Source organism: Rhinolophus sinicus, chromosome 9 (assembly GCF_057876585.1).
Source record: "Rhinolophus sinicus isolate RSI-liver-muscle chromosome 9, RSI-T2T, whole genome shotgun sequence".
Classification (NCBI taxonomy): Eukaryota; Metazoa; Chordata; class Mammalia; order Chiroptera; family Rhinolophidae; genus Rhinolophus; species Rhinolophus sinicus.
This window is the reverse complement of record NC_142509.1, coordinates 30,368,876-30,396,762: the sequence shown is the minus strand read 5'-3', so window position 1 is coordinate 30,396,762 and position 27,887 is coordinate 30,368,876. Positions and strand designations below refer to the sequence as shown.

The window sequence follows — 27,887 nt, the reverse complement described above, 5'->3', positions numbered from 1 at the left end:
CCTTGGTGGGGGTTGCTCTTTTAAATAGTGTGGTCAGAGAAGGCCTCACTGAGAAGGTGGCATTTGTGCAAACACTTGAAAGCAGCAAGGAAGTGTGCCATGCAGATATCTGGGGAAGAGAGTTCCAGGCAAGGGAAACAGCATGTGCAAAGGCCCTGGTGGGGGAGCATGCTTGGGAAGTTCAAGAGCAAGTCAGTATGGCTGGAGCAGAATGGGGGGCAAGGCCAGCTTCGTGGGTGTGCACCCTGGGCAGAAGGGCCCCACGTTTGGCTTATGCTCTGCTGCTGCCGAGTTGGTATTCTTAACAATTTTTCCATAGTGACCGTGCATTTTCATTTTCCACTGGGCATCACAAATTATGTAGTCAGTCCTGGTGGTAGGAGGAACAGCCGGAGAGGTAGCAGGGGCCACAGCACCAGAGGCCACTCCCAGCCCCAGGCATTGGCCTTCTCTCATCCTGCCATAGAGCCAGCCCTTCAGGGGAAGACTTTAAACAAAGATCCTCTGACCAATAGATCCTGATACTGTCCTCCTGACAGTGGGAACTATTTCTTCCCTGTATTCATGTCCTATTACTACTATAACAAATGATGACAAACTTAGTGGCTTAAAACAACAAATGTGTCTAACAGTTTGAGGTTAGAAGTCCCAAATCAGTCTCATGATGCTAAAGTCCACATGTCGGCAGGGCTGGGTTCCTTCTGGAGGCTGCAGGGGAGAATCTGTTCCCTTGCCTTTTCCAGCTTCTAGAGGCTGCCTGCGTTCCTTGGCTTGTGGCCCCTTTGTCCATTTTCAAAGCACATCTCTCTTAAACTCTGCTTCCTTCACTCGGACGCTCCTACCTCTTTCTGACAAGGACCTTTGTGATTGTATCAGGCCCACTCAGATAATGCAGGGTAATCTTCCCATCTTTTAATCACACCTGCACATGCACAAAATTCCTTGTGCCATGTAACGTAACATATTCACAGGTTCCAGGGACTAGGACGTGAACAACTTTGGGAGGTCATTATTCAGCCTGCCACATCCCCCACTTTGCAGATGAGGAAACTGAGGCCCAGAGAAGTGATGTGACTTGGGCAAAATGGACAGACATGCAATCGGGACCCGTGTCTATCTAGTTCCAAGTCATGGGCTCTAGACTGCCAGGAAGGGAGGCACCTTCTGCCCATCTCTGCCTCCCTTGCACCTAAGCCCTAGTGCTTTAGGAGGCAGGCAGGCTTGGGCAGTTGCGGCCCAGAGCGTTTGTGCATAAGATTGTAGCTGACACGGGTACTAAGCACATCCATCCACCTGGGACTGGGACAGAGGGAAGAGGCCACCTTTCTGCAGGCAGCTCACAGGGTCCCAGGCCACTTCAGGCTTTATCATCAACACCTTATAATTAGGCCTCTCCTGGGTCCTGGGGAGCAGAGCCCTGTTTGCAAGGAAGCTCTCATGTGCAAGTTGCTGGGACACGTGGCCTGGGCCCTTTGTATTCATCAGCTGAGGCTCTTAAGTCAAGGGAACCACAGCCAATGAAATTGGGCACCCAACTGGCTGCTGTTGAGAGGCAGATTTCTCCTCACTGCCTAGTGACTCCTGTGGGGCCTCGGCTGGGCCCCAAAGGCTCTTTGCCAGGTGGCCCCTGGGGCCACAGCACCAGAGGCCGATCCCAGCCATTGGCATGCTTTCTGGTCTCCTCTTCATCCTAGGCATGGAAGCCAGAAGAGCAGAGACAGGATCTTTATTGGAAATTGGGGGTGGGAGGGAGAAGGTGGCAGGTTTTCTCACTGGCTCTGGTCTTTAATACTGAGTATCCGTTTATCAGGAGGCAGGACGTGGTGGTGGGTATGATCGTGCTGACATCAGACAGACCTGCATTCAAATCCCACCTCGGCCACTTATTAGCTCTGATCTTCAGCAAAATGACGAACTCTGAATCTGAGCCTCATACAAATTGGGGGGACTCATTTGCCCCCTTCCTCGTGGGGTTGTTACAGTCAATTTAAAAAGTCGGCAAGCAAATTTTCAACTTGTGGCTTTTTTTAAATATATATATATATATATATATATATATATATATATATATATATATATATATATATAGAGAGAGAGAGAGAGAGAGAGAGAGAGAGAGAGAGAGAGAGAGAGAAAGAGAGAGAGAGAGAGAACACATGTAAGGTATTAAAAAGTAATAAATACTCATATACCCAGCTTAAAACGTAGAAAATTAATGGTGCCTTAGAAGTTCCCAGTGCACGCCTCCTGGGTTCCATCCATCTCCTTCCCTCTCTCTGCCCATAAGAAACCACGGAATTTTTGCGGTTACCATTCCTTCATTTTCCTTGAGTCTGCTTTTTTGTCGTTTTTATGTCTCTTTCCTTGCTGAGTATTACTAAAGACCAGAGTGGGCATAAGCATTGTATTTCCTTCCTTCCACACCTAATTTTCTACCAAGTTCCTCCGCCTGCCCTCTCCTCTCTGTTACCAAGCAAGGATACTGCCGGTTGGGAAACCTGAACATCAAGTTTATGAGAACTGTAGTAAACGGAGAATTATTATAATAGGCTCTGAGTGAGCACCAGAGGGATGTTACTCTGAGTGAGGTACACGTACCAAGAGGCTTCGACTTCCTAGCAAGTACGGAATAAGTCCAAGCGTTGTGCTCAGACAAACCTGGGTTTGACTAGCAGCCCTGCTCACCAGCCTGAGCCACCAGTTCTTTGCATTGACTCCAGAATTATGTATTGAGTGTCGACTATGCCAGGCACTGCGTGGGTATAAGGATGCAGTGAGTGGTGAAGGAAACCAGGTCCCTGCTTTCATTTAGTTGGGGAGATCACCATTAAACAAATACAAACATAAAACTTCAAATTGCGATAAGCGCTAGGCAGAAAATAAATCAATTCATGAAGGATTCATTTAGGGAAATAGGAAGGGCTCTCTCTGTGGAAATGCTATTTGAGCTGACATTTGGACTTCCTTGCCATCTGACTCTGGTTAAAATAAATTCAGGTTTCTCGTCCACAAAGTGAAGCTGGAAATTACCCCCTCACATCTTTGCCCTTGGTAATATGCCCTGACTCAGTGCCTGGCTCGTCACAGCCACTCAGTAAATGTTATTTCCCTTCCTCCCTATCGGCCCTGGCAGTGTATTTTGCTGGAGATCTGCTGAGGAGCGGTGTTAATGAGCAGTTAGTAAGTGATGGAGAACCTGCTGCTGGCAAGTGAGTTGGAAGCTCTCTAAGAGGGTCTCGCTGGCCTCTCTTTGACTGCATTTGATGGCTGACCCTGGGGGAGGGAGAGAGGAGACAGGGTATATTGTTCACTGTCAACAAGAAGCCTGTATCTTTTTCTGGAGAAGGTAAGAGTAATGGAAAGGCTGTGCTGTAGAATCATATCCCAGCTCTGCAAGTCATTTCACCTCTCTGAACCTTCCGTTCTCATCTGCAAACTAGTCCTTATAATACTTCTTCCGTGGGTTTGTCATACGGAACAGTGACTTTTAATATAAAGTGCCCAGGACATCGTGGGCGCTCAGCAAGCGTGGGCCATTATCACTGTTCCCATCAGAGCAGGGAGGAACTGGGAGAAAGGTGCAGAGGGGTGTTGGGTACAGCCCAGGGGGAGGAAGAGGAGAGGAAAAGTGCTAACTCACATCTAGTTCCAGTCCTTGCCCCACTCTTTCCTGTCTGGGTAACCTGGTGCGGGTCCCTTATCCCCGAGCCTCAGTTTCCCAGCCTGTAAGGCAGCTAAACATAGAATTTCCTTCACTGCGCGCTTGTGAAATCACGCACGCAAGTCACCTCGCACCGTTCCTGACCTCAAGTCCAGGGGAGCTGGTGCGGTCACTCCCTGCTGGACACAGGGCCGTAAGGGGGAAAGGTTCAAATAAGAGGGCGAATGAAGACGGGTCAAAAGCATGGTAAAGGCGGCTTTGCCTATCACAAACAGCGACCTCCTTTGTCCGCAGAGGCCGAAGAGGCTTGGGGTTTGGGGCTTGGGCTTGGAACCCGCGAGGGGGTCTCCCGGAGGCCCCGACCCGGAGCTGGAGGGGAGCTGGAGGCTTGCAGACCCGGGCGGCCGGGGGCGCGGGGCTGTGACCTCATCGGCCGGCGCCGTCCCGCGGGGCCATGAGATCATGAGATGCCGGCGCTCGGCGAGGAGTCGATTTGTTGGGAGCGCGGGGACAGCCGGCCGCCCGCCACGGTGATCTCATCCGGCCCGGGGGAGGAGGAGGTAGGCAGGCCGCCCGGAGGGAGATTAATGGCTGCCGCCAGCCGGTGACGTCACCGGCAGCGCCCGTTGCCAGGTAACACGCAGCCACTGGCCTCTGGCCCCGCCCCCACCAGCCTCGCCCCCCGCCCCCCCACCTGCCCCACTCTCAGCCTCTTTCCTGGCTCGCTCTTCTTTTTTTGTTTTTCATTTTGAGATATAAATTACATACTGTACAGTGCTCTAATTATAAGTATACTAAGCTCGATGAGTTTTTACATATGTATGTCCATATGTTTCTAGATATCAGCGTTCTCCAATAGAAATATAATGCAAGCCACATAGGCAATTGAAAATGTTCTAGTAGCCATGTTAAGTAATTAGGAACAGGTGACATTAATCTAATAATATATTTTATTTATCCCAGTATGTCCAAAGTATTAATCATTTCAACATGAAATCAATATAAAAAAATGTAGTGAGATATTTTACCTTCTTGTTTTTCTAAGACAAATTCCCTGTGTTTTTTATACTTTCAGTACATCCCAGTTCGGATTTAGCCATATTTCAAGTGTTCAATAGCCCCATGACGAGTGGCTATTGTATTGGGCAGCGCAGATGTAGAACACTTCTAGTACCTGGAAGTCTCTTTCATTCCTCTTTCTGGCCAGTACTCCTGCCAAGCGTACCCATTATTCTGACTTTTCCCATCCCACGTTAGTTTTCTCCCACCACACACACCTTGTATCTTTTCTTCTCTTTCCTCACATCTCACTTTATCTCCTAGAGTCTCCCTTTCTCTGTTCCTCATGATGGCTCAAAGCAGGAGATTGGAAGTCAGACTGGATTTAAATCCTGGCTCTACCCCGTCTACAAACTTGGACCACCTGCCTGGCCTCTTTGAGCCTCTCTTTCCTGGCCTGTTATCTGGAGTTCCTAATATGGTCCATAACCTAGGGTGTCAGAGTTTGGGGGCAGCACGCAGGTACTGTATTTCACAGAGAAACTTTCATCACCAAACTGAGCCATCCCTAGTTCTCTTTTTCTGCTAGTTTCTGTTCTCGTCCATCTTACAACTCTTTCACTAGCTTAGTCTCCCATACTCTATTCCTCCCTCCCATGACTCTGTTGAGCTCTCCCATCTGAGAAATGGGAATAGATCACAACTGCCTCACCAGGGGAACATCTGATGTAGAATTTCTGGCCCATAGTGAGTGCTTAATAATAGATGTCTTTCTTCTCCTTTTCCTCTTCTCCCTGTCCCCCTTTGCATGGTCTCTCACTCTTGGGTGCCCTGTTTCTTCTGTTCGCTAACTCTGTCCTTTCTTTCCTCTCTTCTGCCCACCTTCCCTTTTTCCTCTCCTGTGTCTATCTCTTTCCCTCCTTCCCTGCATCCTTTTAGCCTTCCTTCTACTCCCAGTTCCCTCTACACGTCTTCCTCCTACCTCCACCACTCCTGGGCACACTGTTCTGAATTTGGTTATTAAGCTATTCCTTACCCCCAGCATCTGCAAAATGGAAAAGACCAAGATTGGGCCCGCCTGCCCCTCAGCCCGCCTGCCCCTCAGCTGATGGTCGCTGTTCCAGCTGTTTTGTTCTTAAGAGCTCTGTCAGCTGTGGTCCCCCGCGCAGCCTGTAATCATAACAGACCCGCAGGCTGCCTTCCCAGAAAAACAAGTCTTTGTTTTCAGCCCCTTGCTCCTGTCCAGCCCGCCCATTTCAGAGCAGGAAGTGTGGCCCCGTCCCCTGTGGGTGTGGGAGCTAACGAGCAGTCCTGGGCTAGAAAAGCAAATGAGGGAAAACCACCTGGGAGGCTGAGGGGCCCTTTGCACTTCCGATGGGGCCCCTGTGGCCCTGGAGGCTGGACGCAGTTCCTGCTTATCTATTCCCCCACCTCCATCCCCACCACCACCACCTCCCGCATTAAAGCAGGGCTTTGCAATGATGTCTCTGTTTGACCCGGTGCTTTGGTTCAGGGAAACTTTCCGGCCTCCTTCTCGTGACAGCCCCTTTCTTTGGGGGAAACGCCTCGCCCTCTCCCTGGAGTTCTGGTGAGGCTGTCTGTCACGGCGTCCCGCCCACATCTGGCCATGTGACCAGGCCCAACCAATGATAGAACCCCATGGCCGAGCTTGGTTCCAACGGTGAAGAAGGCTTGACCCCAGTAGGACTATCCGACGTTTGCCATTCAGTTTGGTAAAACGGCCAAGGGAGAAACACGGTCTCTCTTTATGTTGGAGTTCAAGCCGTACGAGTAGTCTTGAGGCTACCAGTGGTCATCTTTCCTACCAGTTAAAGGTCGATGCAGCACTTTCTAGCTGTGTTACCAGGAGCAGGTTACCTGTCCTCTCTGCCTCAGTTTCCTCATTTGCAAAATGGGAGGATTAATAACACCAACCTCAAAGTGTTGTGCAGAGTGGTGCCTAGCACCTAGTAAGAGCTAAGTCCTCCTCCTCCTCCCCCTCCTCTCTCTTCCTTCTCCTCATGATTGCCGCCTGGAGAGACTGCCTGCCCTTGTCAGGAGAAAAGAAAGCTTAAACAGGAAGAGGAGGAGAGGTGGAAAGATAGAACTGTAGAAACATAGGGAGATCTTTGCATTGTTTGAGCTCCTAGATCTAGCTGTACTGGAAGCCAGAGCCACCCCTTGCTCCCCAGTTTTGTGACCCAGTGCATCTCATTCTTTGTGTAACCTACTTGAAGTTAGCTTTCTGTCACTTACAACCTAAAGAGACACTGTACTACAGACTCTTATACCAATAATTCTTGTAACAGTGTTTAGAGGCCCCGAATGTCACAGCTGGTTAACACTCCCATCACCAGAACAGCACACCGAGGCCCAGAGAGGGAGAGCCACTTGCCCGAGCCCACACAGCTAGGAAGGATGCACACCTAGCTCTCTGACTTCAAACTCCACACTTTTAACACTGTTTCACATTACAAATGCTTAATATAAAAATCAATTCTTTTCCATCCTGCCTGCTTAGTCCACTGCCATCCTATTTATTCAGGCCTAATTCATTTCCTCTGTAAGATGTTTTATACTTGCTAGACTGCTAGCAGGGGCAGCAGTGCTTTCCATGTGCCAGGCACTGAATGCAACACTTTACGTGCTTTAGCTCATTTATCTTCCCAGGAACCTTACGAGGTAGGGACTTGTATTAGCCCCATTTTACCAATGTGGAAACTGAGGCATAGAGGGATTAAATTAACTTGCCCCAGTAAGAGACAGAGTCAGAATTCAAACCCAGGTCATCTGCCTCCAAAGTCCATGCTCTTCACTACTTGCTCAGACTCCAGGGACTTACCATCTTGGAAGAGGCAGAGCTGGGACCCACATCCAGTGCCACAACTCTTCCTGCTTCCTTCTGCACGGCATGTCCTTCCCATGATGCTCTGGTCCCCCACCCAGCAGTCACTGAACACACCCCCTTCCTCTCTCCTAACCTCATCATTTTATACACACTTATTTATATGCACATCCTTGGTTCCTAGCACCTTCGGTATCAGGCTTCTCTGCGAGCCACACCTGTAGAATACCTCGCTGTTTGAGTCACAAGGTTATTGAACTCCTCGTTCATTCATTCATTCAACAAACACTTGTTGATCACCTACTGGGTGCCAAACCCTTTGTATTAGTTGGAATAAGCTCGTAACAGCAAATAACCAAAAATAATAGTAGCTTAAATTTTTAAAGTTTATTTCTTTCCATATAAAGCCCAAAAGCACCTTCTGGTTTACTGCTTCTCCAGTCTTAGGGTGTGGGACTCTTCCTTATGGGCCAAGATGGTGGCCAGAGCACCAGCCATCACATCCAAGTCCCAGACAGCGGGCTGGAGATAGAAGGGAAGAATAAGGTAGAAGATTGTCTGAAGTTGCCACATGACGCTTATACTCTATCTTGGTGACTAAAATGGCATTTAGATGCAAGGGAAGCTGGGAGATATAATCTGTGTTCAAGACAGCTGTGCATCTAGCTAAAAAATGGAGGACTCTAGTACTAAGAAGAAGGGGGAGAAAGGATGCGGGGTGACAGACAGCAGAGAGGGACATACCCTGACTCAGCATAGAGGAAAGATGGTGAACAGGATATGGTACTTTGTACTCAGTTCACAGCCTAGTCAAAGAAACAGTTTGCCACCATCATCATCATCCTCAAAGGTATTGAGCACTTACTCTGTGCCAGGTGCCTCTCGGGAGTTCTAAAACATTTTAGACTCAGGACCTCTTTCCACTTTTAAAAGATATTGAAGAAGACCCCTCAAAGAGCTTCTGTTTACATGGGTTATAGCTATCTATGACAGAATTAAAACAGAACTTTGTAGGATACTTACTAATTGATTTAGAACCCATTACAGGTTAACATAAATAACATTTTAATGAGACATAGCTATATTTTAGTTACCGAGAAGAGGGGATTTCTTTTAATGTTTTTATAGATTTCTTTAATGTTTGACTTAGTAGAAGATACTTGCATTCCCATATTTGTTGCCACATGCCGTGTAATGTAGTCTCAGGAAAAACTCCACGGTACACTGGTTCATAAAAATGTCAAATAATGTCTTAGAAATATTATGGAGATAGTTTTGATTTCACAGACTCCCTGAAAGGGGTTTGGAACCCTTAGGTCCCAGATCACACTTTGAGAAACACTGATTTAGTTGGATGCCCCCAGTAATCCTGAATCGTGGGCACTGTCAAGGTCCCAAGTTTTCCCCCAAAGCAGAATAGATTTGGGGGAGCTGATTCATGGAAGCTCAGTGACGGAGTGGCAAGCTGCGATGGGGGACGGAAAAGACCAGCTGTGCAGAGGTGAGCGGGAACATAGCACACACATGGAGCTTCCAAGGTGCCGTGTGGCTCCAGTGTAGACGGGGCCAGGTCAAGAGGGCATGGTAAGCCATTTAGCTTTTCTCCTGAGGGTGGTGGGGAGCCATGGAGGGTCATTAACAGGAATCCATAATGATCAGACTTGTGTTCTGCAAAGAACATTCTGGGCGGAGGCACAGGTATTGCTGCGCTCGTGGCAGTGTTGCTGGCTTTTTGGCACAAGGTTTTGGAATGCTAACCCACCAAGACAGGCTTAAGAAGCACTGGTAAACATCTCCAGCCATCTACACATCAGACCCCATGGGACAGTCAGCACCCAGGGTGACTGACTTATCTCTCTTAGTCCAAAATGAGCTGCTTTTTGCTGGCCACAAGTATTAGGTTGGTGCAAAAGTCATTGGGGTTTTTGCAGTTATTTTTAACCTTTTAAACCACAATTACTTTTGCACCAACCTAATAGTAATAATAATAATAATAGCCAATATGTAATATTGTGGTATGTCACACCCTGTGTTAAGCTCTTTACATGTGCTACTTATTTTTCTGACAAATAGAGCCAGCCTGCCTATATTCAAATTCTGTCTCTACCACCTGCGAGTTGTGTGACCTTGAGCAAGTGGCCTAACTTCTTTGTGCCTCAGTTTACTCTTCAAAATGGACACAATAGTAGCTCCTATCTCATAGGTTGTTGTGGGGATTAAATTAATTAATACAAAGTACTTAGAACAGCACCTGGCAAATAATAAGCCTTCGACGTATATATTTGCTGTTATTAACATCACAACCCTTCAAGGGACATATTATTATTATCTCTGGTTTATAGACAAGAACACTGAGGCCCCTAATTCATTCAGCAGACGTGTATTGAGGACCCTCTTTGGTGCCAAGCACTGATCTAGTTCTGTAGACAGAAATAGTAGTGCCAAAAAGACACAGAGTCCCTGCATTTCAGGAGCGTATATTCTCATGCAAAGAAATATGTTTGGCAGTGAATGCAATAAAGAAAAGAAACACAGAATATGGGGCTGGAGGGGGGGAATGTCAAGGAGAAGTGGGGAGTCCAGGGGTGCTATTTTATGTACATTGTTCAGTGTTCTTTCCTGACAAGGTGACATTTGTGCTGAGAGCCAAGGGAAGTGAAGGAGCCAGCTGACAGGTATCAGGAGGAAAGGTGCTCCAGGGCGAGGGGAAAGCAAATGCAAAGGCCCTGAGGTTGGAATGTGCTTGAGTTTTTTTGAGAAACAGGCCCCATCAGACATGTGGGCTGGGGGCAGAGCTCTAGAATTGGAGGACATGGCAAGGGTTTCAGATGTCATGCCTAGTGAGACAGAAGACACTGGCAAGTTTGAGCCCAACCTAATGATTTGAGTTGCCTTGTATTTTGGAAAGCTCATTTTGGCTGCCGTGTGAAGAATAAACCAGAGGGGGACCAGGACAGAAGAAGGGGTCAGTGAAGGAGCTGTTGCCAACAGGGTTTGTAGACAGCCTCGATGCTGGTGATGAGAGAAGGGAGAATCAGGGATGACCACACGGGTTCCGGCACAGGGAGAGGAAGTACCCTGCCAAAAGTAAGCAGCTAGAAGGTGACAGCTGGGACTTGAACCCAGTCAAAAGATAAGAACAGAAGACCTCCATTCAAATCACAGGTGGCCTACTGGCCAGCTGCATTTGTCTGCTCAGGCTGCTGTAACAAAATGCCACAGGCTGGGTGGCTTAAACGAGAGACATTTATTTCTCACAGTTCTGGGGGCTGGGAAGCCCAAGATCAAGGTGTCGGCCATTCTTGTATCTAGTGAGGACTCTCTTCCCTGCTTGCAGAATGGCTTTTTTTCTTGCTGTGTCCTCACATGGCAGAGAGGGAGGGGGAGGGGGAGGGAGAGGGGAGAGGGGAGGGGGGAGAGGGGAGAGGGGAGAGGGGAGAGGGAAAGGAATCATGTTGCTTCTTACAAGGGCACTAATCCCATTCATGAGGGCTCCACCCTCCAAACCTAATTTCCTACCAAAGACCCTTCTGCAGATACCATCACATCGAACATTAAGGTTTCAATATATAAATTTTATAGGGACATAGTTTAATCCCTAGCACTCGCTAAGTAGCCTTAGATGAGTACTTCAGATTTTTTTCTTTCTTTCTTTTAAAGTAACAACCATTTTATTATTTCCCATGACTCCGGGGGTCAGAATTTCTGTCTGGGCACACTGGGGACAGCGGGTCTCCACGTAATGTCTGCGGAGGCTGGACCATCCAAGATGGCTTCTTCACTCACGGGTCTGATGCCTCAGCATGACTTGCCCAGGGTCCTGTATCTGGGCTGCGTTGGCTTGCTTCTTTCTCATGTAGTCTCAGAGCCTGTCCCTCTCCACGTGGCCTCTTCACGTGATCTCTCCATGTTGCTTTTTCTTCTTACAACATGGCAGTTGGAGGAAGAACCGCAAGCCACAGGAAGTCAGTGAAAGCTGCCAGGTCTCCTAAGGCCTGGGCTTGGGAGTCCCAGATAGCACTTTTGCCTCACTCTAGTATTCCTTAGTTCTTTTGGACCTGAGGCTTCTCACTTCTAGTAGCAGGGAATTTCTTTTATTTTTTTCAAGGAGGGCACAGATCACAGTGGCTCATGTGGGGTTCAAACCGGCAACCTTGGTGCGACAAGCACCACACTCTAACTAACTGAGCTAACCGGCCACCCCAGTTTCTCACTTCTAAAAAATGACAGTCACCGTGCCCACATCCCTGGATTATTGTGAGGTTCATTACTAGCTCTTAATCACATACGGGGCCCTTCCTGGGGACCCATATTTTAGGTTCATTCACTCATTTAAACCTCACAGTCACACTGGTGTGTTACAGCCAGATTGCACGGGCTTGTGAGAGCGATAGTTAAATTTTCAGAAAATTTGCAAGCGCTTGTTAAACCCCTGGTAGTTTGAAATTGGCCTTGTGGGAGTATTTACACCATAGAAATTGGCAAACACACGAATCAGGCCTTTTCATTGGTGTTGTTTTCTAGAGAGCTGATTTGCCAGCATACTAATGTGTGCATATATGTATATACTTTTTTCAACCCCATTTGCAGATGAGGAAACTGAGGCTCAGAGAGGTTAAGTTTTTGTCCAGATCAGCCAAGTTGGTAGGTGGCAGATCTGACCTTGGAGCCCCAAATCCTATGTCCTTACCCACTATACTGTCCTGTGTCTGTAGATGAGAAAATGTGTATGAAAGAAATTCATGAACAGGCAAAGCTATGTAAATATTCATTATTATTCTTGATGCAGAAAAATATTTTGATCTCTATCCATTCTTTATACATTTACGCTGCTAACAACTATCTTATTGTGTCTCCTCTCCCTTCCTCTTCACCCCCATAATACTTCAAATCATCTTTCCCATGGCGGCGCATTCTCAAAAATCATATTCCTTCTGTGTTCATTTCTTCTGCTTCTCAGCATCCCACTCTTCTTCATTTCCCACCCCTTTCCAGAGTCAGCCCTCTGTTATTTCCTTGTTTCCCATTTCACTTTTGTCCAACCCCCCCCATTCTAGCAGTAAGGAAGTCGGAATAGAATCTGCCTCCCCGCCCCCTTGATCAGAATCTCAGTAGAGAACTCTCAGTACCCCAGTCTTGTAGCAGTTGCTACTGTTCTCCCTTCACGGGTGGCAGGGAGGCCAGAAGGCTCATAATCTGATCGCTTTCCTTGTTCCCTGACACCCCGGAGAAACCACACGTTCCATTTGGTGGTCGTCAGAAATAACATGCTTAAGAAACCTGGAATTATAAAACTGCTTAATTAGAGAGAGATGGCTTCACTGGTATATGCCCAGTTTTCCCCGGTGGTTTTATCTCCTCCAAGTGGCCCGCCCCCTGGCAGCTAATTGCTACCTTTAGCATGGTGCCATGCAGGCACTCACTGCCTTTATTTTATTTTCTGTGACACTGGTGCTTACTTATAAAGAGATATTTTCTCTTTGATGTTCCAACTCTTTTTCTTCATCAGCAAACTCTAGGAAGTTGACGTGAGTAATGAGGGTAGAATCTTTAGCTTCAGAGTTCCTCAGTTATTAAATGAACCCCTACTATGTGCTACATGCTAGGGATACAACCAGGAGCTAAATTATCTTTACGCTTACGGGGATCCCGATCCAGTGGGACAGACAGGTACCAAAATAGTGTTTTAAATATTGTGAGAAGTGCTCTGGAGGGTTGATTTAGAGGGTGTAACAGGAACACCTAATTTAATTAGGAGTTGGGGAAGGCTTCTCATAGGAGTTAACAGCTGAGCTCGAAAAGATGAACAGGTGTTAGTTCGGCAGAGGAGGGGACCAGTATTCCATCTGCAGGGGAAGAGCTTGGTCAATATAATGAAACAACTGAAAGAAGGGCTGAGAAACTGGTACCTGAGGCTGCTGTGAAATTCTGGGATGTGTTGGAGTTCCCATCATTAGTAACGGAAGGAAACGAGGGAGGGAGGGGGAAAAGGGGCCATCAATGAGTAGGAGGGAAAGCGAAGGAAAGGAAGGAAAGACGGATGGATGGATGTGGAGGAGGAAAGGAAGAAAGGAAAAAAGAGTTCTTTGGAGGTACACTTCAGAGGTTCAAAGAGTGACAAAAGCAAGTTAAGGTTGGAAGTTGAGAGAGACTGGCTGTTGGTCCAGAATAAGATGGAACATGCAGTAGTTGGGAGCAGTTGAGAGCAGTGAGGGAAGCATGGGGCAGCTGAGGTTGGGTGGTTCAGAAAAACAGAGCTCACAGCCTGGGTATTCAGCAGAGCTTGGGGCCTGCTGTCAGAATGTGGACAGAGTTGGGCAACCGTAGCCATCCACTGAGCTGCTGCACCCATCATGCCGTTGGCATGTGAAACAAACATGGTGGCCATCCTCCACACCTGTGCTCCCCACTGACTGCCCCCTTCCCACAGGCATATATATATACACCCGTGTACCCACCATCCCAATCACAAGATAAAATATTTCTATCACTCCCCCAAATTTTAATGCTCTCTTGCAGTGGCTCCTCCCCCCACATCCCAGGAACTACTGATCTGATTTCTGTCACTACATGTTAGTGTTATCTATCCTAGGACTTCATATAAATCAGAATTATACGATATATACTCTTATATTACTGTCTCCTTTGATGTAATATCTGTGAGTTTCATCCATGTGGTGTAGATCAGCTATTTGTTCATTTTTATTGCCGAGTACCGTGTTTCCCCGAAAATAAGACCTAGCTGGACCATCAGCTCTAATGCGTCTTTTGGAGCAAAAATTAATATAAGACCCAGTATTATATTATTATATTATTATATTATACTTGGTCTTATGTTATATTAAAATAAGACTTTTTTGCTCCAAACGACGCACTAGAGCTGATGGTCCGGCTAGGTCTTACTTTCAGGGAAACATGGTCGTACCCTATTGTATAAATACACCACAATTTGTTTATCCACTCTTCCATTGGTGAACATGTGGGCTGTTTCCAGTTTAGGGATATTATGAATAAAGCTGCTTTGACCATTAGCATACAAGTGGACACACGTTTTCATTTATCTTGGGTACACACCTAGGAGTGGAATTGCTGGGTCGTAAGTAGGTGTATGTTTAACTTGATTCAACATGACAGGCTGGGGCCGTTTTCATCTTCATTTTATAACACAGGCCACAGAAAGCTTGAGAGACTTGTCCAAGGGCAAAGGGAGGTAGGGAAATAGAATTTGTTGAGCACAGTTCTGTGCCAAGTACAATACTGCGTGCTTTTCCTGTTTATCTCCTCGAACCCTCAGAGTAACCCCATAAGGTAGGAACTGTGACTTCCATTCTGTAGATGCAGAAACAGAGGCTCACGAACCTGTAGCAAGAGAGGATTCAAACCTGGCCCCGTCTAAGTCCCCAAGTCCTAAGTCCCCAAGTCCATGTTCTTTCACCAGGTATAATCCTGCCTTCTTGGTGACAGTCGATGAGGGAGCTGGGAACGAAAATGCATATCTTTCCCCTGTCCACCTCTCAGCCTGCCCTTACCTGCATCCTGGGGTCCGTCCTGCCCACGTCCCTGTGGGCGGTGGCTGTGATGCCTGGTCAGCCGCCTGGGGACGAGGGTGATCTGTGTGCCGTGCAGGGACTATGCCCTCACATTTGGCTTTGAGCCTCCAAGCCACAGCAGGCACCAGGGAGTGACCCACCCTCCAGCTCTCTGCCAAAGGTGTCCGGTTTCTCCCTCCCTGAAACACTATCCTCGGAGCTCTGATCTTCTGGGCTGGTGGGCAGCGGGTGAGGGCAACGGGCAGGGGCCACGTCTCCCCGGCCATATCTCAGGCCCATTAGGAGCAGGCCTGAGTGCTTTCCCAAGCTGATTAATGGCCTGCCTATGACCTGGAATGTCATTACTGCCCGGGCGGTGGGGCCCCCGGGCTGGGTCCTTTGGGTCTTTACTGCTAATAATAATTGATGCTTTCTGTGCGGTTGCAGGGAAAGTTCTATCTGGTCATCGAGGAGTTGAGCCAGCTGTTCCGATCGCTTGTCCCCATCCAGCTGTGGTACAAATACATCATGGGGGACGACACCTCCAACAGCTACTTTCTGGGGGGAGTCCTCATGATCCTCTACAGCCTCTGCAAGGTGAGGTGCAGGAGGGCTGGCCTGTGGAGGGTCCCATTCACTAGCTGGGCCTGGGGGACAAGTGGGGAACTTGGAATAGCACCCTAACCTCTCTTGTTTTCAATCGAGGTAAAATTCATGCAACACAAAACTCAGTGGCATTTAGCAGATTCGCAGCGCAGTGCCACTCTGTCTAGTTCCAAGACGTGTTTATCACCCCAAAAGGAAACCCTGTATCCCTTAAGCAGTTACTCCCCACTCCTCCAACCTCCCACCCCCAGCCCCTGGCAACAGCTATTCTTTCTGTCTCTATGGATTTGCCTATTCTGGACATTTCACATAAATGGAATCATAATAACGCGTGACCTTGTGTGTCTGGCTTCTTTCCCTTAGCATCATGTTTCCAAGGTTCCTCCACGTTGTAGCATGTATTGGTACTTTACTCCTTTTTATGGTGAAATCCGCCCTGATTTCTAGCCCATACATCTAACCATATGATATCCTTTCACATAGTCTTTTTCACAACAACCCTTCAAGATACCTACCATTATCACTCCCATTTTATTGGCAAGGAAACTGAGGCTCAGAGAGAAGTAACTTGCCCAGTGTCACTCAGCTAGGGATAACAGCAAGAACATCCAACCCAGGCAGCCTGCCTCCAAAGCCTGCAGCTCTTCACCCACGTGCAACATGGCCACTGAGCTTGTTTTCTTTTCCTCTTAAATTGCACACCCTCAACTCTTCACATCAGTATGGGTGCTTCTCTTTTCATCATTAGTACAAATCAGTTTTTCCCCCCTAACAATAAGTACATCCTCCTCTTTCTTTTTCTTTCTCTGTTTCTGGGGGAATCCTGGGGGAATGCATGTGTTCTTTCTCCCTCCAAGCTGGACTAGCCAGGCAATCCATGCGGTGTCAGCCACTGGGGCTTATCTTGCCTGCTGATCCTGATCGATTGGCAGTGGCTGACTGGAGTGTGGGGTGGAGGATTATCAGGCCCTGGCTGGGCTCAGAAGAAGAGTGCTGCGATCGATTAGCAATGCCTGCCTTGGGCAGGGGGAAGTGCATGTATTTGCTCTCCTGGCCCAGGTAGCATGGGACGCTGTTCACATAAGGCAGGAAGACCAAAGACAAGCAAAACTGATGGGAATGAGGAGTTTCAAATGGCAGGGAGTGCCCTAAACATGCTCAGAGGCAAAGACGAGGGTGTCCATGGGAGTTGTTCTGGAGTGGTGAGAGACATCCTGTACAATCCTTGGATATTTTTCAACTATCACCCTGCTCTCCTTTCAGTCCTTTGACATCTGTGGCCGTGTGGGTGGAGTTAGGAAAGCCTTGAAGCTTCTCTGCACCTCTCAGGTGAGTCTGCTTCATGTGGTCCTGGCCAAAGTCCCAGGAAGCAGGCGCCAGAAACAGATCTCATCATTCCTCTGAGATCACTCCAGCGAGGATCCACAGCTGTGTTTGTCTCTCTCCTTTTCCGCAAACAGAATTATGGCGTCCGGGCCACTGGGCAACAATGCACAGAAGCCGGCGATATCTGTGCCATCTGCCAGGCTGAGTTCCGGGAGCCTCTGATCCTTATGTGCCAGGTGAGCAGGGCTGGGCGGGGCCATCAGAGACTGAAGATGGGGGGTCAGCAGGCCCCACCCCATGCAAAAGTCTCAAGTTCCTTGATCAGACTTCAGGGCTGTGGGATGGGTCTTTAAGAACAGTGTGGTCAGGAATGGAGTCAGCCAGACCCAGGTTCAAATCTCCGCTCTGCCTGTTACTAGCTGGGTGGCCTTGGGCAGGTTACTTCACCTCTCTGAGCCTCAGTTTCACTGATAAAATGTCAACAATGAAAAGTCCTATATGGCATAGTGTCAGAATATCCTGATATAAATCTGGACCCTGGGAGGGTTGCTACATCTCCCTACATCTCCCTGATCCTTGGTTTCTCTCATTTATAAAATGGGTATCACAGTAATGCCTACTTCATAGAGCTATCATTATGCTTAAATGAGACCATCTATGGAAAGAACTAAATTTAAATTACTCAGCCATAAGAGTTGTCATTATAATTATTAGTATTGTTATAATTATTGTTGCCATTTGTTCTCATTATTAGTTGTGGGTCACCAACCTATCACAGTAAGTACTGCTCAGTCCTTTCTAGCTCCCTAATGTATCCCTCCTCCTTCTCCTCCTCCTCCTGACATCAGGGGCTGAGATGTCAATTCAGCAAATGTGTATGAGTCAAGCATCCTATCAGACACCAGGGAGGGGAGGCAGAGGGCACACAGACCCTGTCCCCTCCTGGAAGCCCACGATCTCCTTGGGGAGACAGACACATACATAAATAACCATGAAACAAGGCAGGCGGTGATAAGTGCTGTGTAAGAGAGATTCATGCAGCCTCCCAGGGGACCAGGATAGAGCGCAATGAGCTCCTGGTTGGAAAGGCTTTTTGGAGGAGGCCTAGCCTGCAGACTAGGAGGGATGGGCAAGCATATGGCTCACCCACCAGCACCACCTTCTAAGGGTGAGAAGACAGGAGGTGGGGGTCTTTTTTATCTTTTTGGCATCAGCAAAATCTTTTCTGTTTTTGCTGTTTGGGGATTTTAGGAGGTTTGTTTTTCATTTTATTTATTTTAAAATCGAGAATATATTTGTATGAGTCAAAATTCAGACTAAGGAATTCATGAGTGAGGAGTCATGATGACTAAAAGCAATGTGGGATCTGGTCTGGATCCTGACACAGAGAAAGGGCATGAGTAGGAAAACTAGTCTGATGAAATCCAAAGAAAGTCTGGAGTTTAATCAATAGGAATGTATCAGTGTGCCCAAAGTACCACGGTAATGCAAGATGATACCATTAGGGGTAACAAATACTGGATGAGGGGTACATGAGGACTTTCGTTACTAACTGCAACTTTTGTAAAATCCAAAATTATTCCAAAATGAAAATTTATTTTAAAAAGTGTTTTAAAGCTATAAAAAGGAAAGTGGTGGCAGGCCTCCTACCCCCGTCCCCAGCTCTCCAGACCCCTAACTACCCACAGAGGCCGCCATTGTTACCAGTTTCCTTTATGTCTTTCCAGAGATGCCTTTGTAGAATTTAAACACACACACGAACGTCTTTTGCAAGACGTAAGTTGCAGCATACGTCTACCTAAGCTGCGTTCTGCGTCTTCCCTTTTTGACTTGGAACTCTGACTTAAGAAATTGCTCTTTATTTGCGTATCATCCTATTTTATGGACAGACCATACTTGTTGAATCGTTCTCCTCTCAGTGGGCATTTAGTGGCTCATCATCTTTTGTTATTACAGACATGGCTGTCATGAGAGGTCAGAAAGGGGGAGCTCTATAGCACCTACCTGGGCCCATCGTGTTGATTAAATGAGTTAATTCAAGCGAAGCATTTAGAACTATGCCTGGCACGTGGTCAGCGTTCAATAAATACTAGCTCTTGTTGGCACGCCTTCCATTTCACCCATGTGCGGGCTCTTGGTAGGATAGATTCCTAATGATAGAATTACTGGGTCAGAGGGTATACAGTTTTGACAGATATTGCTAAATTGCCCTCCATAAAGAGTGTATCCATTTACACTCCCAGTGCGAGTGCCACGCGACCCCTTGCTCCCCTCCCTCGCCAACATGCTGCCTCATCGAGCCTTTTTTGAGCTTTGCCAATCTGACAGGTGACACGCGCCATCTCAGTGCAGCTTTAATTTGCATTTCCCTAATTATGAGCTCAGTTGAGCATCTTTTCAGATGCTTCAGAGCCATCTGTATTTCCTTCTCAGTAGCAGCGCTTGTTTGAACATGATGTCAAGGTGGAAGTCTTCCTTCTTCCCTTCTGGCGATCTCTCCGAGCTTCAGTTTGTTTGTCTCTCTCCCAGTCTTCTCCTGGTGCCACGCCAACCTCCCAGAGCTGGATGAGAACTCGTGGGAGGGGGGGACACCATTGTCCGAGATCTAGGAGCAACAGCCACAGCCAGTGGTGATTAAAACGCCCACACCTGGCCAGGCAGAGCACACGTCTCAGTCCTGCTCTGCTGCTCTGGGCCTGGAATGGCCGCAGTGACGTCCACAGGGGAAAGGGCGTAGTTAATTCCAAAGTGCATTGAACGAATGAGTGAATGAGTCACATGTTTCCTCCGGACTAGTTGGTGCTCCCCGCTATATTGTCTCATAGATCCCTTCATGGCTTTTATCCCAGTTGCCACCTAGATAGTTCATTAGGCACCTGGTTGTGTAAGGTCTGACTCCTCTGCCAGATTATTAGCAACTTGAGAGTGGTGACCAGGTCTGTCTTGTTTAGCAGCAGAGTCACAGTGTTGAGTCAGTAAAAATTAAATGAATGGATGGGGGGGGGGGTGGATGGATGGATGGATGGATGTATGGATGGATGGATGGATGGATGGATGAAATGTGATGGATGGATGGAATGTGATGGATGGATGAAATGTGATGGATGGATGGAATGGGATGGATGGAATGGGATGGATGGAATGGGATGGATGGATGGATGGATGGATGGATGGATGGATGGATGGATAGATGGATGGATGGATGGGATGGAGATGGACAGTGGCGAGGTAGAAGCAAGAGAGGGTGAGTGCAAAAGTGGGTAGATAGAGGTATAAGTGTGTGGGGACTGGGTAGATGGGCAATGGATGGACAGATGGGTGGGTGAATAAGTGAGAGATGGGTGGGTGAAACGGTAGGTAGATGGATGGATGGATCAGTGGATAGATGAACAGAAGAACAGATAGATGAAGAGCCCACTAGGCTAAAGGAACATGCTGTCTCTCCTTCACAGGGTCATCAAGTTACGATCAGTGTGTCACTCACACCCAGCCCCCACCCCCGTGTCCCCAGAGCCAGGGCCTGAGGAGCCGATTGTCCATTCAAGCTAGTCAGACAGACACTGCATGGGGCCAGGGGGTAGAGCACTCTGCTCAGACAGAACGCACTTGCCCCGTTACTCACTCCACAGTATTTGTGGCATGCCTCCTGCCAGGCCATAGGGGGTCAGAGAGTAGGCATTCTGAACACAAAGTCAGAAACTTGGCTTACTTAAAGGCTTCCCTGCCAAAGAGAAGAGCCAGAGTACGATTAGAAAACAAACTGCCCTCCAGTTCTTGGCTACTCTGAGTTTGTTGTTTTTGAGTGTTGATGATGTAAAGGAAAGGGGGCGAGAGAATGGGGACTCCGATTGATTTTGTGCTTCCAGGCGCCTCTCACTTGATGCTCTGTGATAGCCCTTATCTGTTTTCGTCCTTACAGACATCTTGATGAGGAAGTAGTAACTGTATTGTACAGAGGAGAAAATAGTGACTACTATAACTCAGAAAGCCTGCTCTGATTCCTTGAGCAAAACACAGGGAGTCTGGATGGAACGCTGGTGAGAGTGGGGTGACCCATCCAACCCCAGGGACACCTGACCCCACTTCATGCTCCAGGAGACACAGCCAGGGAACGGTTCACAGCTGAGCACCGCCTGCATCCCCCGCTGACCGTAAACCCACCCCATCCTGTACTTCCCAGCCCAGAAGGCCCCTTCCTTCCCCTCCCTCTGTAGGGGCTCAGCCCTTTCTCCCGATGCTGGAGGCAGTCCAGGATCATGCATTCCTCTGAGTGCACTTACGTTCTCTGAATCTCTAACTGTCGCACCACATTCTGTCCTGTCTAATTCTCTGACGAGGAGACTGTGCACTCCTGGAGGGCAGGGACCAGATCTTATTCATCCCAGTATCTCCAGACGCTCTCATCTGCTCTGGTATTCATTTGTCAGCTACAGTTACAGAGTCCCTCCTCTGTGCAGGTTCGTGCCTGGGCAGGGGGAATACAACAGCAACAGTCCCCGCCCTCAGTTGCTGGGCCTGCCGACCCCTGGGTCCTGCCCTTCAGACCATGGTGAGGATCCTGGCATGGCCTTCAAGCTCCACGAGGCCTGCTCACCTCCTCTCTCCCCCTCCCCTACGCCCACCTCACTATAGCCACAATAGCTGTCCTTGAGTGCTCGGATGCTTTCCCATCCCGAAGCTTTGCACACGTCTTCCCTTCAGCCTGGAATACTCTATCCCCACCCCCTCTCTTCACCCAGTTAACTCCTATATACCCTTCAATCCTACACACGTGTCCCCACCTCCAGGAAGCCTTCCTGGATGACCCCCCCCCCAAAAAAAAAATAAAACAGGTCCTCCTGTTACATACCCATATAGCACCATGAAGCTCCTTTAGAGCACGATCCACAATTAGGCACCTAACGTAAACCATGCTTCCAGTTTGGCTTAGAGAGACAGAAAATAGACAGAATATGATAACTATTACTGTGTAATAGCCAACACTTATAGAACACTTACTATTTGCCAGGCATTGTTCTAATTGCCTTCTTTCCTTATTTATTCTTTATTTTCAAAAAATATATTGCCTAGATTTTTATATTAACATTGTCCCCAAAGTTTTTATTTTGAAAAATTTCAAACCTACAGAAGAGTTGAAGGATAGTAAAATGAACACCCTTTTGCCCTTCGTGTAGATTCACTAACCATTAACGCTTTACCACATTTGCCTTTCTTGTAAATTTTTCCCCCTAACCCTGTTGCATATAAGCTGCTGACATTTTGATTGTTCATCCCTAAATATTTCAGCATACATCTCCCAAGAACCAGGGCGTTCTGTCCTATAACCACAATTCTATTCACACCCAGGAAATTTTAAATTGATATAAAATGCCAATATTCAAATTTCTCCAGTTGTCTTCAAACTGTCCTTAATAGCTAGGGTTTTGCCTCCCATCCGGGATCCAATCAAGAATTGTGTACTTCATTTGATTGTCAAGTCTGACTGCTTTTAACATTAGTTAATCTTCCTGTGAGGAGAGTACTATTATCCCCGTTTTACAGATGAGGAAACTGAGGCACAGGGAGGTTAAATCACTTGTCCAAGGTATAGCCAAAAAGTGGTGGAACCTGTGAATGTTTCCAGTCTCCCTGCATTTCTCTTGACCCCTGTGGTCTGTTCTCAACCCAGTTGCCAAAGGGATCTTTTACAAATGCAAATCATATCAAGTCACTCTTTTGCTCAGAGCCCTGCCATGGCCCCCTACTTCTCTCAGAATAAAAGCCACAGTCCACACCGTGGCCCACAAGGCCCTATACAATCTGCAACCCGCCGCCCTCACCAACTCTGACCTCATCTCCCCCTCCCACTCACCACTCCAGGCTCAGCCACACTCTCCTTACTGTTCCTCCAGCACACCAGGCACACTCCTGCCTCAGGGCCTTTGCACATACTGTTCCCTCTGCCTGAAGCACTGTTTTCCCAGATATCATCAGGACTCACGCCTCACCCTCCTTCAGGTTTTACCCAAATGTCAATATCTCATTGAAGTCCTCCCAAGCCAGCCTGTTTCACATGGCAGCCCTCCCAAGCATGTCCCATTCCCTCTTCCCTGCTTTCCATCTTAGCACTTACAACTGACACACTCTACATTTTAGAGATTCACTTTGTCAGTTGTCTCCCCAACTCCAGTGCAAGCTCCATGAAGGCAGGAATTGTCTGTTTTGTTCGCTGCTGCTCCCCCAGCCCCTACGACCAAGGTGGACAGGTAGTGGACACTCGGTAAAGCAGCCCTGGTGGCACTCATTGCTGTTCCCACAGCACGTGTTCTGTGAGGAGTGCCTCTGCCTCTGGCTGGATCGTGAGCGCACCTGCCCACTCTGCCGCTCCGTTGCCGTGGACACCCTGCGCTGCTGGAAGGATGGGGCTACTTCGGCACACTTCCAGGTGTATTAGGGCTAAAGCTCCAGCACACCCAGGGAGATGGCGGAGGGCCAGTGTCGTTGGGTCCAGCTCTGGGGACTTCCTGGAAAACAGGCCGCAAGACGGACTGTCCTGCCTCTTGCTCTCTCCACCTCCTCCCCTAAAGCCAGGCCACTGTCCTTCCCACCTTCACCTTCCCCTCTTGTTCTGTGGTCTAGTGTGCGCATCCCTCCCCTACAAGGCGGAAACCTCCTACTTCAGATTCAGTCTCCTCCCAGGTAGGTCTCCCACCCCCTCCAAGTCAAGGAACCGGAAATAGTCAGGGCCCCACCTGTTGCAGCGTATTTTAACTGGAGGCGACCAAATATGTGATGCTGCAAACTGGGGCGGGGCCTAGAGATCACTGCCTCCCCCCAGCTGGCCCAGGTCTACAGACTAGGATCGCTGTGAAGTGCTTTTCAAACACAAATGCCGGGCCCCACCTTCTACCTACAATAACGTAGTGTATCAGACACTTAGAGTGAGCCGGGCACAGCACCTAGCGTCCTGCCTGAATGACGTCCTGTGATCCTCACCACAGCTCAGGGGTAGACATATTGTTTCCTCCATTGTACAGCTGAGGAAACTGAGGCACCGAGCTCGATGTGGTAGCTATGCCAGGGTCACCCAGCTGGCAATGGTGGACCGAGTTTCCAGCCCAGGCCTGTCTGGCTTCAGAGCCCACGCTCTTAACCACCATGCTGACCCGCTGCTCAGACACTGAAGGCACAGGGCCTGGCAGACATGGTTTTGTAAAAGCACAAGAGGTGATTTTGATGTCCACGGTGGCCCACGTACCCTGAGAATGCTCATGGGGAATGCTACCTCCTGAAATTGAACTGTGGCTGGGCCCACAGAAAGACTTGGTCCAAAAATGGCTATTTTCCCAGGCTCTGGGCTGGGATGCTTAGTGCTGTGTGGGTACCAAAACAGACCAGCTTTGGCCCAAAGGCAGATCCCACTGGGTCTCCACACCTATCTGTGTTTCTCTCCTCCTCTTGTTCATGTCCTCTCCCTCTCCTAAATCTCAGGCTTGTCAACAGCTCTTTTGGACATCACTTCTCCCGTGGTAGCCTTCAGAGCAAAAGGGACAATCCACATTACGGATTTGTCCACAAGCCCAGGTGTTGGCAGAGAGCCCAAAGCCATGAGTATTTCTGTAATCTCTGTAGCAGCTACTAATCTCTACGACAGAACAGCTTCCCTCCCTGCTTTGAATCTGGGAGGAGATGGCACAGGTGATCACATAGAAGCCACTGGAATCTTGCCGGCCCTGCCCCTCTCCCAACTCTCTTCTCTCATTGTCAACCTCAGCACAACAGGCTGGCGCCCACAACATTACGGACAAAGCAATCTGGGTGGCTAGTGAGCGGATTAGTAAGAAAGCCCCAGAAGAAACAGTGGGAGCCTCCACCACCTTGCTCTTAGTCAGTATTAATATGCCCACCCCATCCCCAGTAGATTCAGGACATTTGCCCCTGTGTGCTATCAAGCCAGGACCTTTTTTTTCCCCTGACATCCTTGGCTCTCTTCTGGTACCCAGCAAGACATCCGTTCCAGGGCAGCGTGGCATCTTTCAAGCTCTGTTACTATGGCAATGGCCATGATGTTACAATCCCACTTGCCTGGATAATCAAGTCGGAAGGGGAAGTGGAGGGAAATAGGGCCTGGTGGATGTGGCTGCTCTGTGCCCCCCTTACACACACACACACACACACACACACAAAACGCACATGCACGCACACAAAACACACATGCACACACACACGCCTTGAGGAAGAACCAAAGGCAAGCAACAAGAGCTTCGGCAGCTGGTTTTTATCAGCAAGATCTCCCTGCCTGCAGATGCCGTCAAAGAGGCATGAGAAATTGGAGCTGGAGAAGACTTATTAAAGTGGCAGCGTGTGAAGGAGCAGATAGAGCATTCTTTTGGGAATCAGGCCTGGAATTCTGGATTCTAAACTCTGCATGACTTTGGGAAATCACTTCACCTCCCTGTGGCCATCGCCAGGGTGACAGAAAGCTAGTGTATTATCTACTGGAACCAGGGAAATTAACAGTGTCAGTTACTGGTGAATACACCAATGGTGTTTGTCAGTTACACTCATGCCACGCCAAAAAAACACACACAACAACAATCTGACATTCTGCAAATAACAAGCCATGCCTCTGACACTATAGTGTCCCATGTAGGGGACACTCTGGGGCAGGTGGGATGATTTAATTTAGGATTTTATTTATTTATCCCCTACCCTCTGGGGAAGAGTCCTGTTTGGAGGTTTTCTTTCAGGTCGATAGTAGGATTTAACTTCTGCTCTAGGGAGGAACAGTGGCCAGTGCAGGGTTTTCCAAACATCACCCCGTGTATATTCCCAACATGAGTGTCCAAGAGTCGCTATTGGAAAGGAAGAACAATGCCACTCTCCCTTACCTGTCTTGGCTCGGAATCTCATTTGTTATAAGCAGAATCCATCGAGTATCAGACCCGAGTACCCTGCTCTTCATATTTTATGATTCACTGACTCAAGTTCCACGAAGTCCTTGGAAATGGCCTCCTTAATGTAAAAGGTCTTGAGCATCATAAGTGCGAGGGAATAAAAAGGCCAGCCTTGCGCCTGGATGTGACAGGTTCATCCCCTTCCTAAGTGGAGAGTGGGAGAGGCATTGGAAGGACTCCAGGCTGCTGAGACTCCCGTTGGAAAGAGGAAACGTAAAGTGAGTCCTGGAATCGCTCAGTACTTTTTGCTCTGGGCCAAACAGCCGCCTTTGGTGTTTTTAATGTCCCCCTAAGTTCCATTCTGCCAATAAATATCACCTGTTGATGTTTTGTGGTCTTGCGTCTCCCGTCGCCCCTTGAGGCCAGGTTGTTTAGGAGACAATGCAAAGGAGCATTTCATGCCCTAGGTGGATAGCTGATGTTGGCTTTTGCCCAAAGCAGATCCCGCCGAGTGGCACGTGATTTTTAAGGAAGTGCTCCCAGGAGAAACCAGCAAGGGAATGAGTGGAACAGGAGAAGGAAGGGGGACGGGCTAAACAACAGGGCGCCTTTCTGAGAAATTGCAGCTCATCTGGGTCCCACGGGGGGCTCCGGAGCATCCGTTACACCTCAGAGTTTGTCCCACCCTGAGGTTTTTCTTCTCCACACTGTCTGTCCTTGGCTATGGGTTGATTGGTAGAGGGGAGCTCTCAGGCTCTCTGTTGATGAGGCCCCAGGCCTCTGACGGTGTCATGCCACAGAGCACACAGGGTGCTGCATGAAACACAGAACTGGTAAAAGGGATCTAAAGGGATCTGGGTGTGGCACCTACAGTGCCCACTACAGTGGTTCACTATAGGTTTTGTGGACCCAAATGTATAGGCTGATTTAAGAAGGGTTTTCCAGGCCTCAGAGATTATGATGGATATTTTAAATGTAAATTACAGTTGACCCTTGAACAACACAGAGGTGAAGGGGTGCCAACCCCCTGTGCAGTCGAAAATCCATATATAACTTGACTCTCCCCAAAACTTTACTACTACTACTAAATAGCCCACTATTGACCGGAAGCCTTACCGATAACATAAATAGTTGATTAACACATTTTGTATGTTATATGTATTATATACTATGTTCTTACATTAAGGTAAGCCAGAGGAAAGAAAATGTTGAGAAAAACCAAAAGGGAGAGAAAATACAGTTACCGTACTTACTGAAAATACATGCGTAGAAATGGACCCGTGCAGTTCAAACCTGTGTTTTTCAAAGGCCAACTGTAACAGCACTCGGTGACATGTCCTGCCTCTCAGGGCAGTATTATGAAGCCATCACAAAAACATCATCAGGCACAACTTTCAAGTTGCAGTTACTTGAAAACCAACTCAATTATGGCTTAAATGAAAGAAGGACTTGATTTGGTTCATGTAACAGTATGGGTTTCAGGTACCACTGGATTCAGGGGCTCCAGTGATGATATTGGAATCGTGGCTTTCCAGTACGATGGCCTCCAGTAGTTTCTCCTTATGTTCAACCATCTTCCCAAGCCCAGCAAAGAAAGGTTCTGCTTCCCCAAATCTCCAGCAGGAGTCCGAGGCTGACTAGTCACTTTAGCCTTTGGGACTTGGAACGCTGGCCAGGCCTGGGTCAGGTGTTGAGCCCAGGAGGTGGGGACAGGTGGGTGGGAGGATGGAGTCAGCTGCTCTCAGTCAGGTGGACTGAGTGGGGGAGGGGAGGATCACCAAAGAAAAAGACAGGATCTATTCTCTAGAAAAACAACCTGTCCTCAACCCACTATTCTTAGGAAGATTCTAGAACTTGGTCTTTTGGTACATCTCAGACCAGGTAAATGCAGGTGAAAGTACCGCACCAGAGTGACCATCTGCCTATAGTTGGAGACATCAGTCTGCAGGCTCATTAGCTTCCCTACATGATGACATACCTAAGTGACGGTTTTGTGCACTGACCTTGAACTGTTTGGTAAGTTCCCCCAACATGTTGCCCAGTCC

At 48.2% G+C, this 27,887-nt stretch overlaps 1 protein-coding gene across 4 annotated transcripts in view; it reads left to right on the top strand.

Annotated features, from left to right (window-relative positions):
• The window catches only part of RNFT2 (ring finger protein, transmembrane 2), a 67,901-nt gene that overhangs the window by 37,548 nt on the left and 2,466 nt on the right, over nucleotides 1-27,887 (top strand). For 2 of the 4 annotated variants that reach the window (XM_019734101.3, XM_074321099.2), the window contains 5 exons: nucleotides 7,953-8,051; nucleotides 15,482-15,631; nucleotides 16,904-16,969; nucleotides 17,101-17,202; nucleotides 23,265-26,227. In XM_019734101.3, coding sequence (XP_019589660.3) covers nucleotides 7,953-8,051; nucleotides 15,482-15,631; nucleotides 16,904-16,969; nucleotides 17,101-17,202; nucleotides 23,265-23,399 — 552 coding nt within the window. In that variant the 3' untranslated portion in view covers nucleotides 23,400-26,227. Of the gene's footprint in view, nucleotides 1-7,952; nucleotides 8,052-15,481; nucleotides 15,632-16,903; nucleotides 16,970-17,100; nucleotides 17,203-23,264; nucleotides 26,228-27,887 lie in introns of those variants that run through there. The other 2 variants (XM_019734103.3, XM_019734102.3) reach the window with 2 other exon arrangements.